This window comes from Danio rerio, chromosome 6, assembly GCF_052040795.2.
Source record: "Danio rerio strain M-AB ecotype USA chromosome 6, GRCz13ab, whole genome shotgun sequence".
In the NCBI taxonomy this organism is placed as follows: domain Eukaryota; kingdom Metazoa; phylum Chordata; class Actinopteri; order Cypriniformes; family Danionidae; genus Danio; species Danio rerio.
In genome coordinates this window covers 56,742,501-56,758,761 of record NC_141026.1, presented here as the reverse complement: position 1 = coordinate 56,758,761, position 16,261 = coordinate 56,742,501, and the positions used below count along the sequence as shown (strand labels likewise).

The 16,261-nt window shown below is 37.9% G+C and overlaps 4 protein-coding genes across 13 annotated transcripts in view; 2 read left to right on the top strand and 2 right to left on the bottom strand.

Annotated features, from left to right (window-relative positions):
- Positions 1-4,289, top strand: part of tnnt2b (troponin T type 2b (cardiac)) — a 35,268-nt gene extending 30,979 nt beyond the window's left edge. For 8 of the 9 annotated variants that reach the window (XM_087258259.1, XM_087258254.1, XM_087258260.1 and 5 more), the window contains one exon: positions 3,931-4,270. In XM_087258259.1, coding sequence (XP_087114385.1) covers positions 3,931-3,970 — 40 coding nt within the window. In that variant the 3' untranslated portion in view covers positions 3,971-4,270. Of the gene's footprint in view, positions 1-3,930 lie in introns of all 9 variants that reach the window. The other variant, XM_087258253.1, reaches the window with a different exon arrangement.
- The window catches only part of slc12a5a (solute carrier family 12 member 5a), a 2,560,186-nt gene that overhangs the window by 1,843,818 nt on the left and 700,107 nt on the right, over positions 1-16,261 (top strand). The gene's annotated exons all lie outside the window — the stretch shown is intronic.
- Positions 1-16,261, bottom strand: part of anks1ab (ankyrin repeat and sterile alpha motif domain containing 1Ab) — a 413,081-nt gene that overhangs the window by 1,834 nt on the left and 394,986 nt on the right. The gene's annotated exons all lie outside the window — the stretch shown is intronic.
- The window catches only part of pkp1b (plakophilin 1b), a 44,401-nt gene continuing 39,837 nt past the window's right edge, over positions 11,698-16,261 (bottom strand). Inside the window, exons 12-13 of the mRNA XM_087258193.1 lie at positions 16,065-16,149; positions 11,698-12,280 (exon numbers count right to left, since the gene is read on the bottom strand). Coding sequence (XP_087114319.1) covers positions 12,206-12,280; positions 16,065-16,149 — 160 coding nt within the window. The 3' untranslated portion in view covers positions 11,698-12,205. The remainder of the gene's footprint in view (positions 12,281-16,064; positions 16,150-16,261) is intronic.

Sequence of the window (16,261 nt, the reverse complement as noted above, 5' to 3'; positions counted from 1 at the left end):
TGACTTGCCCGAATGTTCTGGCTAATAATCTGGCCGAAGTTAAACTGCTAAATGTGTTCTCCGCTGTGGGAAGACGAGGTGTCGAACAAAGGGATTTCTAGGTTTACATCTCTGCTAATGATACTGTAAAGTCTGTTCCAAGATGATTTGCCTTTTTTCCAGAGGGAATCCGCATGTAGAGCTATACTTTTGTGAACTGGCACAAGGACGGGTATGGCAAGCTGTCTAAACATTTAAAGGTCTCATGAAATTAAAATATATTTTGTTAGATGTAAGTATCAGTATTGATATGTTTTAGGATATCTAAGCTAGTGCACACCAATCAGTGACAAAATTTGCAACTAGGAGATATAAAACTGATAAATACATGTAAAGCTTGTTATTTGTCACTTCCGCCTAAATTGATCATTGGTTTTATTCACGTCAACTCATACTTCAATTTCTCATCAAATCTTCGGACCAATCAGATGATTTCTAGTGACTTGCCCCGCCCATTCTTCTACTCATTTGCTTCTCATTTGATGCACTTGAGGTCAACCACTCTCACTAAGAGAGCTGCGATGAAACAAAAGGCTATTGGCCGGTTATTTTAAAGGGGAGGAGCTACTTCTAGCACTTCTCGGCACCTTTAAAGTCCAGGTGAAATGAGAATTTCAGGGGCGTAGATTAGCATGGACGGAAGGGATGAGTCCCCACCAATATCCACCAACTATTGATGTCCCCACCAATAATTTAATTCATCAAAATCATCGCGCTGTCAATATTAACCTAGACATGCAGAAAGGGTTTAATCGCGTTTTCTTTCCAAATACATATGACCATTGGGATTGGCTGAGCCTTTCCCTGCTGTCACATGAGAGGCTGTAGTTGCCTTCAGATACAAGCAGCGACAAACAGCGGGTGAAATTTCCCTGTGTGTGACCTGATTCAGGGGTTACCCATCCCCACCAATGTCAAGAGCAAATCTACGCCCTAGCAGAATTTACTTTTATTTTGTAAAACACTGTTCACTGTTGAAAAATACACTTTCTTTGGTAAAATTGAATTCAAATCTAACCATATGATTCCAATTAAATAGAGGTGGAGCGCAAAAGTTAGACTTAACATCCTGCTCAAGTTGGAAACACATCATCATAATGAAATACAAGTTTGTAAAATGTATTATTCACACATACTTATTTTTTTAGATACTAATAATACATCTACAGTATACTTATTGTAGAAAGATTACACGTTTTTTTCACAAGTATTTATTAGTTAATAGCACTTACTCATGAGGTCAAAATAGAAATCAAGTCAATTCCTTATGAAAATAACAATGGTTTACTATAGTAAAAATGTAACCGTTTTGTTAGTTTTATTTATTTATTGGGTTGGGGAGGGGGGTTGTATAACCACAGATTTACTACAAATGCCATGCTTAGTACTTGTTAGTGTTGCCAAACCATGGGTAAATTGTGGTTACAAACTTGATTATGTGGTTTTACAAACCAATGATCATGGTAACCACAAATTAATCATGGTTTTGTAACACACATACACAAAAGCATGATTAGTTTTCCTAAGGGTTGTTATCAGTTGATTGACTACTAGTACTGTATCTATTCAACATATTTAAGTACACATTTATAGCTAGTACTTAAGACTACATTTTACCTTGTCACATTTTTCATTGAACCTTACTCTGAGTGTAAATGCATGTGTATGGATGTTTCTCAGTACTGGGTTGCAGCTGGTAGGGCATCCACTGTGTAAAACATATGCTGGATAAGTTGGCGGTTCATTCCGCTGTGGTGACCCCTAAAGAACAAAAGGACTAAGCCAAAGGAAAATGAATGAATGACTGTATGTCCATGTAGATGTAATATGAAATGGCTTGCCATAGGAAGGGCACACAGGGATCAGCAGGAGAATCCAGCAGCTGTTTCAGGGGAAGTTTCGAGAGTCAGACAGACACGGGGCTCCTGGGAAATCCTGCTTTAAGCGCTAAAAGAATAAGAGATTTGGTTCAGCTTCACTGGCTACTGCTGAAAACACACCTGCTGCAAGATAAGACTAATCCTAACACCGGTAAATAAAGAAACAACAGCTACTTTACTGGTGTAAAGTTTAGGTCAGGGTACATTCCTGATATACATGGATCTAAAAGACTTAAGGTTAAAGCATGTGAAGTATTTTTACGTTTATTTTTTGACCAATGAGCTAAGAGAACGCATGTGCAAGCAAAATAAGCCACACTGTAAAATATATCTGTTAATTAAGTTTCCATATTTTGTGATGAGTGTTTTCCGTTTATTTACGGTTGTGAATTGCATTATGGGATGTTGATCTCTACTCTGTTGACTTTTGATACTGAAAATTCAACTTTACAGTTAAACAAAGTGACTTTCAATGACATTTTAGTAGTTTGAAATAATATAATGTATAAGAAATAATATAGATATATACATGTGTAAAATAACAGGAAATGTAGATAGCGGTTTAATACAAGACTTTTGTAGCATAATATACAACACCAACCCACACAATATATCACTTTAAACTATTAAACATGTTAATAAAAGTCACTTTTTTTTTACTTTTCATGGTTAAAAGTTGTTGTAAGGAAAATCAAGATCTCATAATGCAATTCAAAAGCATAAATAAATCTGGAATTTTTTTTTTTTAATTAATCACAAAATATCAAAAATTTCATTTCTAGATATTTATTTCCAGTGTTTATAATATAATGATACAGTGCTCAGCCTATATAAGTACACCCCCCCCCCCCCACAAATCTCTATCTTAAATTCATATTTTAATAGGAACCCATACTATATTATAATTACATTAGATCAGTCAGTACTGAAGCCAAATAAAATAATAATAATAATAAGCAATAAGCTTATTTAAAAAAAAAAAAAAACTTACGATGACGTCCAAAAGCTAGTACACCCAAATTTACATGTTATAGAAAACTATTAAATACAAATAAAAAAGAGGAAAAATCAAGAGCAACAAAAATATTACAAAAAAATTGTTTTGTTTGTAATTTATTTTTGTAATATTTTGCTTGAATTTAATTGTATTATCTTTTAATTTCTAAATATGTTTGCTGACTAGAATATTATTTTAATAAATGTATCTGCTTAATAAATCTGTTTTGTTTAAACGCATCAAAATACATTGCCTATATTCACTGAGAAATTTATTTAAAAAAAAAAAAGTATTATCAAAATGTGGTGTGTTGGAATATATAGCCAATTTCATGTGCAGTTAATAAAACATGTTCAGGAGAGGGTTTTCTTTAATGTCAAAACTCTTAGTAATTTATTGGATTCAAATGAGAAATTCGATTCACACAATTCTGGTATCCTCAATGCAATGCAAGAATTACAGTCGAGGTCAGAATTATTAGCCCCCCAGTTTATTTTTCCCCCAAATTCTGTAGATATTGTTCAAGACACTTCTATACAGCTTAAAGTGGCATTTAAAGGCTTAACTAGGTTATATACAGGTAGGTTAACTAGGCAGGTTAGGGTAATTAGACAAGTTATTGTGTAACAATGGTTTGTTCTGTAGACTATCGAAAAAAAAAATTAGCTCAAAGGAGCTAATAATTTTAACCTTAAAAAGTTTTTTAAAAATAAAAACTGCTTTTATTCTAGCTTCTGCTTCTGCAAAAATGCTTAATTAGTATGCAAGGTGTATAACACTGACAAGAAGTTTGGTTAATATATCACCTTAAGCAAAGCAAATGCAGTTGCTTTAATGAAAAGAGACAAAAATAATTAAAAAACATATTCCTTTTCTCTAACCGGTTCACTCAATTATGCTAAACACTGAATTTTATTACACTTTAATAAAAAAATAACATGAAAAATGAATTTATTGTGCACTGATACATAAAATGTTTTTTTAATAACACATTGATGTTTCTTTCCCTTATAGTACCAAAGGATCTAGAAGTAAACGAGGACTGAGGAAGTAAAGCAGCCTCACTGACCCAACAGGATCATCTGACATGTTTGCATATGCATTTTTTTAAATATATTAATTATTCCAAATTACTCTATTTAGTCTTCATCTGAGAGTTTAAGAATAAGAGCCATCTGAAAAGAGTGATGACTCATTGACGCTTTGAGTGACTAATAAGACTGTATTGGTGATATTATTATGATTATTTGAGGATTATTATGACTCTTTTTGATGTTAATTATATGCATGTCATCAATACAAAGTGAGATGATTGTATTGTTTTTTGTGTTGATTTAATAAACCATATACACTGAAAAAAAATATCTGTTAATTAACAGTTTTTGGATTTTTGTGATGAGTGTTTTCTGTTTATTTATGGTTGTGAATTGCATTATGGGATGGTGATCTCTGCTGTCAACTTTTGATGTTGAAAATTCAACTCTAAAGTCACTTTAAAGGGCACCTATGGTGAAAAATCTACTTTAAAATCTACTTTTAAAGCTGTTTGGACAGATACGTGTGTAAGTATAGTGTATAGACCGTCATATTGGGCTAATATAAACACACACAGCCTTTTTATTTTTTATTTAACAACATAAAACGGTGGACCAATTCGCGCGGTTTTCCAATCGACCGCAACTTGACGTAGGAGTGCGGTCCCCCCGCCCAGCAATATTGATTGACAGCTGCGCGTATTAACATGTCTCCATAGTAACGCATATAATCATATCAACAAGAGTGGATGTGCGCAAAGCAACTGGGAATAAAAGGTCTGTTCAGTTCGCTAGGATCATCATCAAACATGATCAAGAGTGAGTTTCACAAGTTTAAAATGATTTAAAACAGTGCATGTGTGTAATGAATTACAGCGATTCACCTCAGATTCACTTCTTCAGCACAGCCGCGTGTCAGAACAATTATAAAAGAAGACGCTTCAATCCTGGTTTGTGGACGTTAAATCGGGTTTATTTTGTACATTAACATAACAGATATTCATACAGCAGTGGATATTAACCTGTATCATAGTTACATATGCGTGCAAAACGAGTGCAAAGCTTAATGTGCTGTTTTTCTCTCTGTGTCTGTGTATGTGTGTGCCTGCGCTATGTGTGTGTGTCTGCTCTATGTGTGTGTGTGTGTCTACGCTATGGGTGTGTGTGTGTGTGTGTGTGTGTTTGTGTGGGATGTGGGTGTGTGTGACGAGTCTTCGCTGAGGCCAGCTTCCAGCCTCCACTGCTGATATCTGCAGCTCTGCACAAGACTTTTGGCCAGCGGAGAAATTAAAATGGTCGTGCCGAACTGAGTCTGGTCCTCTCAAGGTTTTTTTTTCTTCACTCTCCTATTAGTGAAGTTTTTTTCCCTCTCCGCTGTTGCCACTGGCTTGCATGGTTCAGGATCTGAAAAGCTACTCATCGATGAATTTGCTCTTCAGTGTTTGAACTCTCAGTAATGACTTCAAACCACACTGAACTGAGCTAAACTGAACTGAACTTAAACACTAAAAACTGAACTACCCTGATCCAGTTACTATGACCATTTATGTGAAGCTGCTTTGACACAATCTACATTGTAAAAGCGCTAAACAAATAAAGCTCAATTGAATTGAATTGAATTGAATTGTGAGAGAACTTTGTAATGACATTGTGTGTGACATTGTTGCAACTCCACAAAAAAAGGCATCAAATACTGATTGGTGAAGTTCTTACTGTAGTATTTCTCACAAACGTTACATGGGATCTGCTTCCTGAGGCAGCCGCGGGCGGCGATTGAGGCATGTTGCTTACAGGTACGTGAGAACGGTGGGTGGGGAGGACTAGCCTTAAGCGCCCAGTGCAAAAAAACAGCAACAACCTTTTCCCAGCTATAATACAGACACTTCAAACAGCTATAATAAATACTCTGATGGGTGTTTTGAGCTGAAACTTTACAGACACATTCTGGGGACACAAAAGACTTGTATTAGAAATGAAAACAGGGGTAACCTATGTGCCCTTTAAGAGATATAAAGATTTTCTGTTGGAGCCAATTAGATATTTAGTAAAATTATCGATACAAATAAAAACCTTCACAGTTAGTTGGAAGACAGCAATTGTTTACCGATTTATAAATCTGGCAATAAGGATGTTGCTTGTAACTATTGGCCTATTGCCATTCTACCTGTAGTGTCAAAAGTGCTGGAGAAAATTGTTGCGGAACAATTAATGAAGCATTTAGACTCTAAACAGTTGCTTTATCCACAGCAGTTTGGTTTTAGAGAGAATTATTTTACAGAAACAAGAGGGGTCTGGCTGCAGACTCAGTTGCATCCAATGCTTTTTAATGTGCTCACCTAGCCCCACCCCTAACCCTACCCGTCACAGTGACATCACTCCATTTAGTGCATTGTGTCTGACATTGCAATGCTGAGTGATGCAATCTCAGCTTGCATCATAAAGGCTGCATCCACATATCATTGACAGAAAGAGCAAACTGTTATCTGCTTGAAAAAATAAAAGGGTCACTGGATAAAGGTAGTGTAGTCGGGGCAGTGTTTCTAGACCTAAAGGAAGCCTTTGACACGGTTAATCTCATTATCTTACTAAATAAATTAAGAGAGTTCAAAATGTCTGCTGAAGCCTTACAGTTGTTTGGGTCTTATTTGGGTGGAAGACAGCAATGTGTGAGGGTCAACGGAGTGATGTCATCTGTGCGTTCTAACAGTATTGGAGTACCTCAAGGGTCTGTTCTTGGCCCATTGTTGTTTACAATGTACATAAATGATCTTCCAGATTGTTGCCCAGGGATCAACTGCCAGTTATATGCAGATGACACAGTCATCTATGTGTCAGCTAAAACACCGTGCCGGGCAGGTGAGCAACTGACCCAGGCTTTACAACACATTTCAAGATGGCTTGGGCTGTCTGAAGTTGAATGTCAAGAAAACAGTTTCTATGTGCTTCTCTATAAGAAAAATAAAAAAATAAAAAGTTAAATAAAGTTATTAAAAAAAGTGAATGAATTTAAGTATCTTGGCATAACTCTAGACATTTATTTAAAGTTTGATAGTCATGTTAAAAATATGAGAAAGAAAGTTAAGCCAAGTCTAAACTGTTTTCGTTTTATTAGAAGGTTTTTAACATATCAAACTTTAAAATTATGCATGCACACAATGACATTCTGACTTTTCATATTGCATTACACCTTGGTCGCAAGCTTCTTTAACTACATTGAAGACTATTGACTCAATATATAAGTGAAGTTTATTTATAAACAAATTTCGAGAGGATCACATGCTTATGGTTGTTCACAGTTGTTCCAACTTAAGCTAATGACTAATTATCCTATCAGAGGATCCTTAACTTAAATTACCAGACTTTTTTCATCTCAATATCTTCATCTTGAAGATCCCTTTCCCTCCTTTCAAACGGGCGACATGGTGGCCAGTGATTAGTGCTGTTGCCTCACAGCAAGCCCCTGGTTTAATTCCTTTTCAAACCAGGTTGCATATCTGTGCGGATTTTGGTTGGTTCTCCCTGTGATCGCGTGGGTTTTCCCCGAGTTTCCTCCCACAGTTCAAAAACAAGCACCCTAAACAATTAATCCAAAATATTTTAGCCAAACTGTGAGTACACCTTTTCAGCATCCATATCTGACACTTAGCTACAATAAGCAGGAGGGGGAGTCATCGAGATCTACCTGAGCTCAAACTCCCCTCTCGGGAGGGAGCCCAGGGCTCGATGATCTTATAAGCTCAGGGCTCTCTTCTGGGACATCATGCCAAACAAGCTTTATTATCAATCATCAGCTAAGTGTGAACTCATGAAACAAGTTAAAACTAAAAACTTAAAGCCTATGCGATGGCATCATTGTGAAGTTTTATGTAAACATAACCTTTTTAGTTTTGCTAGTTTTATTAAATTGAATTATCTTAAATTGGTTTTTGAATGTTTAAATAATCATGTTCCGATCCCGTTTTCTGATCTAATCAGTCGGCGTCAAACCTCTCACAGTTACACAGAGTTCAACTGCTAATGGTGACTGACTAGTGCCAAAGTGTAAGACCTTCTTTGGTCAATCTGTTTTTTCTGTAAAGGGAACCAAACTGTGGAATGATTTACCTGTTAGCCTAAAATCAGAAAGTAATCTAAATATGTTAGTAGTAATCTTAAAAAGCGGTTAAAAACAAAACAGCAGTGTTTGCTTTAATAGTCTACTGTTTGTTGGATCATGTCGCCTTTGCTTTTGCCTTCAGTCATTTTATGTAAAGAATTATAATGTTGTGTATTTGTATTTATTATATTTCCATTGTGTCAAATTTTGTCAAGCCTCCTGTGGACGTGTTGAGAATTAGCAAATTTGCTAAAACACTTAAAGGTGCAGTAGGTGATTGTCTTCAGAAGCATTTTTGTTGTGCTGGTTGAAAGTCTCTTCACAGTCTAATGGTAATGATTACAGTAAATGATCTAAATGTATTTATATGTATTTATATATTTTGGGTAAGGCATAAAACTTAAAACTGTTTATCCAATTAAATAGAGTCGGGCCGACATCTCTCATAATTCCGATCAGGCCCATGCAGAGACTGTCCAAAGGGCATGTGCAGGATAAATTAAAGAGCTGGGGGGGGTGTTGTTGATGTCATTGTCATTGTCGTTGTTGTTGACGTCATCGTCGTCGCGCGTGCGCACGTTGTCACGCGCCTACTGAAGGTCGCGGGGCACTTTTGATCATTTGGGAAGGGCACTTTCTATCTAAGACTAAAAAGGGCATGTGCACTGCACAGGTTGAGCCCTATGTGTGCACGTTCCTGATTCCGATAAGTTGGCTGAACGGTCTGTCAGCAAATGCAGATTTGAACAATTGCGCAGCAATTTGTACGCATCTTCACCGACAGCACCGCTGTTTGTGCTGTGCGTTCACGAGAGAGGGCGCGCGCAGGAGATCGGTAAAAACCTGCTGAATCATAACTTTTTAAAAACCTGAATCAATATTAGAGTTACCTTTGCACGCTGGAAAAAGCATGACAGAAAGGCTGAAGGATTTCTCTTAGATTTAGCTTCACGCAAAGCTGATGTAACGTTGTTGTTACAAATGGGTTATATCTTTATAGAAGTGTCGTTTAGCTACTAAAATCTTCTGATAAAAGATTGATAAGACTTTTCAGTTTCATAAGGGACCTTTTACAGCATCGATGATGTAGATTTTATTTACTTTAACAACAGCACACAAGTAATACCGCTATTCCGCTTAGCCTCTCCCTCTATTGTTTACCATGCCACTCTAAATATTCACTCTGAAATAGCATGTCAGTTTGGCTTGCACGCCGCCGGACAAGCACTAGTCGCTTTTAACACATGAGAAAGGGTTCTTTTGTGGTGCTCGTGTTTCAGGAGGCGTGGCTCTAGACGGCAGGGGAGGGACTTTGATTCAGAGATTTATGCTAAGCTGTTAGCATTGTGGAAGATCACCTACTGCACCTTTAAACAAATGCATCTGGTTGTCCAGTGTATTTTGATGTCCATGTCAAATAAATACATAAACTTTTATTGACAGTCACTTTTATTGGCAGTTTACCACAAGACATACTCTGCTCTGACAAATTTCTTTTACACAAACAGACCTTTAATCATGTGTGAACAGGCCCTTTTTGAAAATACCTGTAAATTAATTCCAGCTATTTTCCAGAAAGAGAAGTTGTAACATTCCTGGTATTTTCCCAGAATGCTGCTCTGTGTGAACGCAGAAGGAAGATTGCTGGAAAGAGTGTGTTCATGATTACAACGTGCTTTATGACAGTGGTCCCCAACCCCCGGGCCGAGGACCAGTACCAGTCCGTGGATCAATGGCCGCATTTCCACTATCGGGCCAGTGCGAGCTAGGGTGGTTGAGCAGTGAGGCCGAAATCATGTCGCGTTTCCACTGTCGGGCTGGTAGCTCGCAGCGCGTCACGCAAACCCCGCCCCCAGAACATCCCCCGAATCAAACGTCACACAACCCGCCCAATTCAGCGGGAATCAGGCAGAGAATCAGACAGATAAAACACACCACATCATCACGAAACTATTAAAATTAGGACAACCAAAACAATCAAATGACACGTTACTGTACAGCAGCACAATGCATGTCTATACGCACATACCTGTGTGTTCTGATTCATCATATTCATTTACTCGCCGACCGACTGTTGGCATTGAAATCCAGTGGTCTTGCCACTAACTGAGAAACCCAGCGCAGGGAGCGCACCATCCATAATATAAAACCACATATATAAAATTCTCGGTTAATAACTCGATATAAAATGTATTTTATAACATCTTCAGTTAGACAGACGCTGTCCAACATTCATCCCAAATGCTCCGGAGACAACTGAAACATGAACTTTTCCCTATAGGCTTTATGACACTAAATAGGTGATTCCCTTTATTTAAAGATGTTGCTTATTATATCTTAAGTAAAGGAAATTGTTTCAGTGTTTGACAAAAACTCTCGAAAACCTTTACTGTCTGCTGTGTCTTTAATATGGTGTAAAGATTATTATGCGGTATTGAAACATCAAGCAAAGAAAAGTCACTTATAAATGAAAACTACTTTATTGTTTTATGCAACTTACATTTAAAAGAGAAACATAAGGGCGATCATACGCAAAAAGACCCCAGACTATAATTTGTTCCAGATGTTTTCTTTCCCTTATTTATTTATTTGTTTATGTGTTTGGCGCATGTACTTGTGTGCGATCGGAAAACTGTGCCCACCTCTCCTTTCACTCTGCCCCGAAGCCCCAGCTGCTGGCCCCTAAGAAAGCCCCGATTTGGCCCGACTAGGCCCCGGAAGTAACAGTGGAAATGCGACTGGCCTTGACTCGCCCTGGCTCGCTCGCTTTAGGCGTGATAGTGGAAACACGGCAAATCAGTACCGGGGCCGCACAAGAATTAATTAGTTATTTCTGTTTTATTTATTATCTAAGTCTCGGACAATAATAAAGGGTGACTTACTACTTCATCTACAGTTCTTCATCTGCCGGTGTTCTGGATTAAAGTCATGGCAGAATACCCAGAGATCGCTAACACCCTGTTGCCATATCCAACATCCTATCTGTGTGAAGCGGGGTTTTCTGCAGTGACAGCCACCAAAACAAGGCAAAGGAGTAGACTGGACATAAGCAACACACTTCTGGTGTCTTTGTCTGCCTTTACCCCTAGGTGGGACCATCTCGTTGCAAAGAAACAAGCTCAGGGCTCCCATTGATTTAGCGTTACAGACAGTTTTTGATGTCATAAAATGATATATTGTTAGAGCAATGTGTTAATAAAGTTATTACTTCCTAATGTTATAATAGCATTGTAATATTGGAGCAATGTGCTAATAAAGTTCCATATGAGTACACAGTGGATTCACTTTTATTATTATAATTATTATTTCAACCCCCCAGTTCGCAGCAAAACTGTCAAGCGTTGACCGGTCCGCAGTTAGAAAAAGTTGGGGACCACTGCTTTACGACGTCTACTCCAGCCAATCAGAACATTCAGGCGCATTCACATCTGCACTGTTTCTGAAAACAAAAGCCTTTGAATATTTTTTCAGACACATTTAGCTGCTGGATGTTAGTCAGAGAATGTCTCTATGGCTACATTCACACTGCAGCCAAATGTGGCCCGCTTCATTTTTAATGACTTTAATAACTTTGTTTATCTTGCTTGCATGCTGATAATGCTGTGGTTTTGAAAAGTTGTGCAGTTCATAGTAAAGTGTGACACAAACTAGTGCTGTTAAAACCTTTATTGAAACTTGTAACTGTAATGAAACATGACAAATTGATACACACCCTTAACGCAACAACCACAATGTTTGTAAAGTTGTACAGACGTCAACGAGCAAAGGAAACTTCTTAGAATGAATTACTGGCTGACTGACTGAGAGATGCTGTATGTGATATCATATTTATATGGTCAGATAAACATATCACTTGTTATATAAAACATAATATATAACATGTTAAACTTGCACAAACAGCCCGTAACACTCGTACAAATCATTTTTACAATGATCCTAAATCCTTTCAGAACATAATAAACACAATTCCATATTCACTATCAACTGAATGAAAATACATTGTTGAGAAACAGAAACTAATGTATGCAGTGTTTGTGTTTCTCAACATAAAGCATCTACCGCCCCGAGAGAAATAAAAGCTCATTCTTACCATTACTTCTGCAAGACTTAACCAAAATTAATAAGCAATGCAATTTAGATGCATTTTTTAAAGTGCTTCTCAGTCAATAACCAGATGAGATTTGAAAGCTGCTGACGTCACTTCATTCACAAAGGACTTCTTTTTCATGCCATTCTGCAAAACAAGCACATAAACCATGTTAGATGCCATTTAGTGTTACTGATCACCAGTAGTGCTGAAAGGTTCCTAATATTTTTGTAATGTCCTACAGTAATTTATGTCCACGCAAAACATTAGAATAATAATAATTTTCTCATAACATTCAGTAATGCATTGGCTCTTTTCTGATTCATCAGATGACTCTGCTCTAATTGGTCATATTGCCCCTTCTATGGTCTAATTGGTCAGGTGGCTCTACTCTGCTTTGATTGATCTGATGGCTGTACTCTGATTTGATGGATCAGATGAAACTACTCTGCTTTGATTGGTTTGATAACTCTGCTCTGATTGGTCAGATGGCTCTGCTCTGCTCTATTTAGTCATATGGCTCCACTTTGCTCTTACTGGTCAGATGGCTCTACTGTTTTATTGGTCAGATGGCTCTACTTTTATTGACCCATTGGCTATACTCTTCTGTAATTGGTCATATTGCCCTAACTCTAATCTGATCTACTCTGATCTGATTGGTCAGATGATGTTCCAATGATATGATTATTTAGATGGCTCTGCTCTAATTGGTCATTCCGCCCTACTCCACTTTTATTTGATTGTTCTGATGTCTCTAACTAGTCATAGAGCTATACTCTGCTCTGATTGGACAGATGACCCTATTCTGTTTTGATTGGTTAGACATCTCGACTCTGATCTGATTCTTCAGATGGCCCAAACTGGTACTAGTGCTATTGTCTAATCTGATTGGTCAGATGTCCCTATTCTGTTTTGATTGGTCAGATGGCTCGACTCTGATCTGATTGATCAGGTAGTCTGAACTGATTGGTCAGATGGATCTACCATGCTATAATTGGTCAGGTGACTCTGCTCGAATTGGTCATATTGATCTACTCTGATCTGATTGGTCAGATGGCTTTACTCTGCTTTGATTGGTCAGATGGCTCTAACTGGTAATAGTGCTATTGTCTAATCTGATAGGTCAGATGACCCTATTCTGTTTTGACTAGTCAGATGTTTCGACTCTGATCTGATTGGTCAGATGGATCTACTGTGCTAAGATTAGTCAGATGACTCTGCTCGAATTGGTCATATTGATCTACTCTGATCTGATTGGTCAGATGGCTCTACTCTGCTTTGATTGGTCAGATGGCCTTAACTAGTAATAGTCCTATTGTCTAATCTGATTGATCAGATGACCCTATTCTATTTTGATTAGTCAGATGGCTCGACTCTGCTTTGATTGGTCAGATGTCTCAACTCTGATCTGATTGGTCAGATGGCCCTAACTGTTAATAGCTCTATTATCTAATCTGATTGGTCAAATGACCCTATTCTGTTTTGGCTGGTCAGATGGCTCGACTATGATCTGATTGGTCAGATGACCCTATTGAGTTTTGATTGGTCAGATGGCTCGACTCTGCTTTGATTGGTCAGATGTCTCATCTCTGATCTGATTGGTCAGATGGCCCTAACTGGTAATAGTTCAATTATATAATCTGATTGGTCAGATGACCCTATTCTGTTTTGACTGGTCAGATGCCTCGACTGTGATCTGATTGGTCAGATGGATATACTGTGCTAAGATTAGTCAGATGACTCTGCTCTAATTGGTCATATTGACCTACTCTAATCTGATTGATCAGATGACTCTACTCTGCTTTGATTGGTCAAATGGCCTTAACTAGTAATAGTGCTATTGTCTAATCTGATTGATCAGATGACCCTAATCTATTTTGATTAGTCAGATGGCTCGACTCTGCTTTGATTGGTCAGATGTCTCAACTCTGATTTGATTGGTCAGATTGCCCTAACTGGTAATAGCTCCATTATCTAATCTGATTGGTCAGATGACCCTATTCTGTTTTGGCTGGTCAGATGGCTCGACTATGATCTGATTGGTCAGATGACCCTATTGAGTTTTGATTGGTCAGATGGCTCGACTCTGCTTTGATTGGTCAGATGTCTCATCTCTGATCTGATTGGTCAGATGGCCCTAACTGGTAATAGTTCCATTATATAATCTGATTGGTCAGATGACCCTATTCTGTTTTGACTGGTCAGATGGCTCGACTGTGATCTGATTGGTCATATGGATCTACTGTGCTAAGATTAGTCAGATGACTCTGCTCTAATTGGTCATATTGATCTACTCTAATCTGATTGATCAGATGGCTCAACTCTGATCTGATTGGTCAGATTGCCCTAACTGGTAATAGCTCCATTATCTAATCTGATTGGTCAGATGACCCTATCCTGTTTAGATTAGTCAGATGGCTCAACTCTGATCTGATTGGTCAGATGGATCTACCGTGCTATAATTGGTCAGATGACTCTGCTCTAATTGGTCATATTGATCTAGTCTGATCGGATTGATCAGATGGCTCTACTTTGCTTTGATTGGTCAGATGGGCCTAACTGGTAATAGTGCTATTATCTTATCTGATTGGTCAGATGACCCTATCCTGTTTTGATTGGTCAGATGGCTCAACTTTGATCTGATTGGTCAGATGGATCTACAATGCTATGATTATTTAGATGACTTTGCTCTAATTGGTCATACTGATCTACTCTGATTTGATTGATCAGATGGCTATACTCTGCTCTGATTGGTCAGATGGCCCTAACTAGTAATAGTACCAACCCTAATCTGATTGGTCAGATGACCCTATTCTATTTTGACTTGTGTCACATTGAGAACCTGAATTAATACTTAAAATGTAATGAAGTACTATGACAATTGAATTGAGGGGCATGAGGTCAGAATATACAGTTTGTACAGTATAAACGTTATTAAATCTATGAAAGTGTCTGCCGATTTCAGCACTAGCTCAACATTATCTGAGAATTATGAAACCAGTGAGTTCAGATTCTTCAGGTCATCTTCAGACAGACAGACAGACAGACAGACAGACAGACACAGACACACACAGACACACACACACACAGACACACACACACACACACACACACACACACACACACACACACACACACACACACACACACACACATACACACACACACACACACACAACACATACACAACACACACACACACACACACACACACACACACACACACACACACACACACACACACACACACACACACACACACACACACACACACACACACACACACACACACACACACACACACACACACACACACAAATCCTTAATGGCTGCTGTGCTGAGGTGTGGCCGCTTTCACCCTTCAGCTTTCTCACACACCTCATGTCTGGTTCTCCAACCCCACCCAAACACTAATCCTTCAACCGCTTGACAGACACTGAACTACACACCAAACACACACACATCCCCAACCGCCTGAGGAAACACACATCTGACTCCACGCACTCCGGTATTTACATTCAGTTCATTCAGACTTCTTTACATGAGCTGAACTAAATATACACATCTGTTTTCATTCTTTTTAAATGTCACAATTCTTTAAAAATAAACAGCAACATCTGTACTGGTGATTTAATGGCTGGATAAGCTTAACCATGATCTGAAGAATCAATACCTCATTTAGGAAGTTGTATACACAAGAAAATGCTTTCACTTTTTCTGCTTCAGAATTTTATGTTTAGCTCAAGGTGTGGCTGTTTCTTAATCATATGTTAAATTAACTCTTGATTTTCAAGAGAAAATTGTTTCCACACATTTTTTTAATAGCAGAATGAGTTCTAGGTTCTATGGCACAAACAAGTGGTGAAGATATCTGCACGTGTGTTAAGATGAACATTGACAGTCACAGTATGCCTTACGTTTGCACTTTTACCTTTTTAAGAAAGCTTTGGATATTCTTATTCGACCACAGATTGTGAAGAAGAAGTGCTGACGCTTTGCTGGACTTTTGAAGATCCCTGATAAACAACAAAGAACAAAACATTTCAAAATACAATACATATACGATTGAATAACAATATTCATTCATTAAGTTTTTACTTCAGCTAAGTCCCTTATTTATCATTGGTC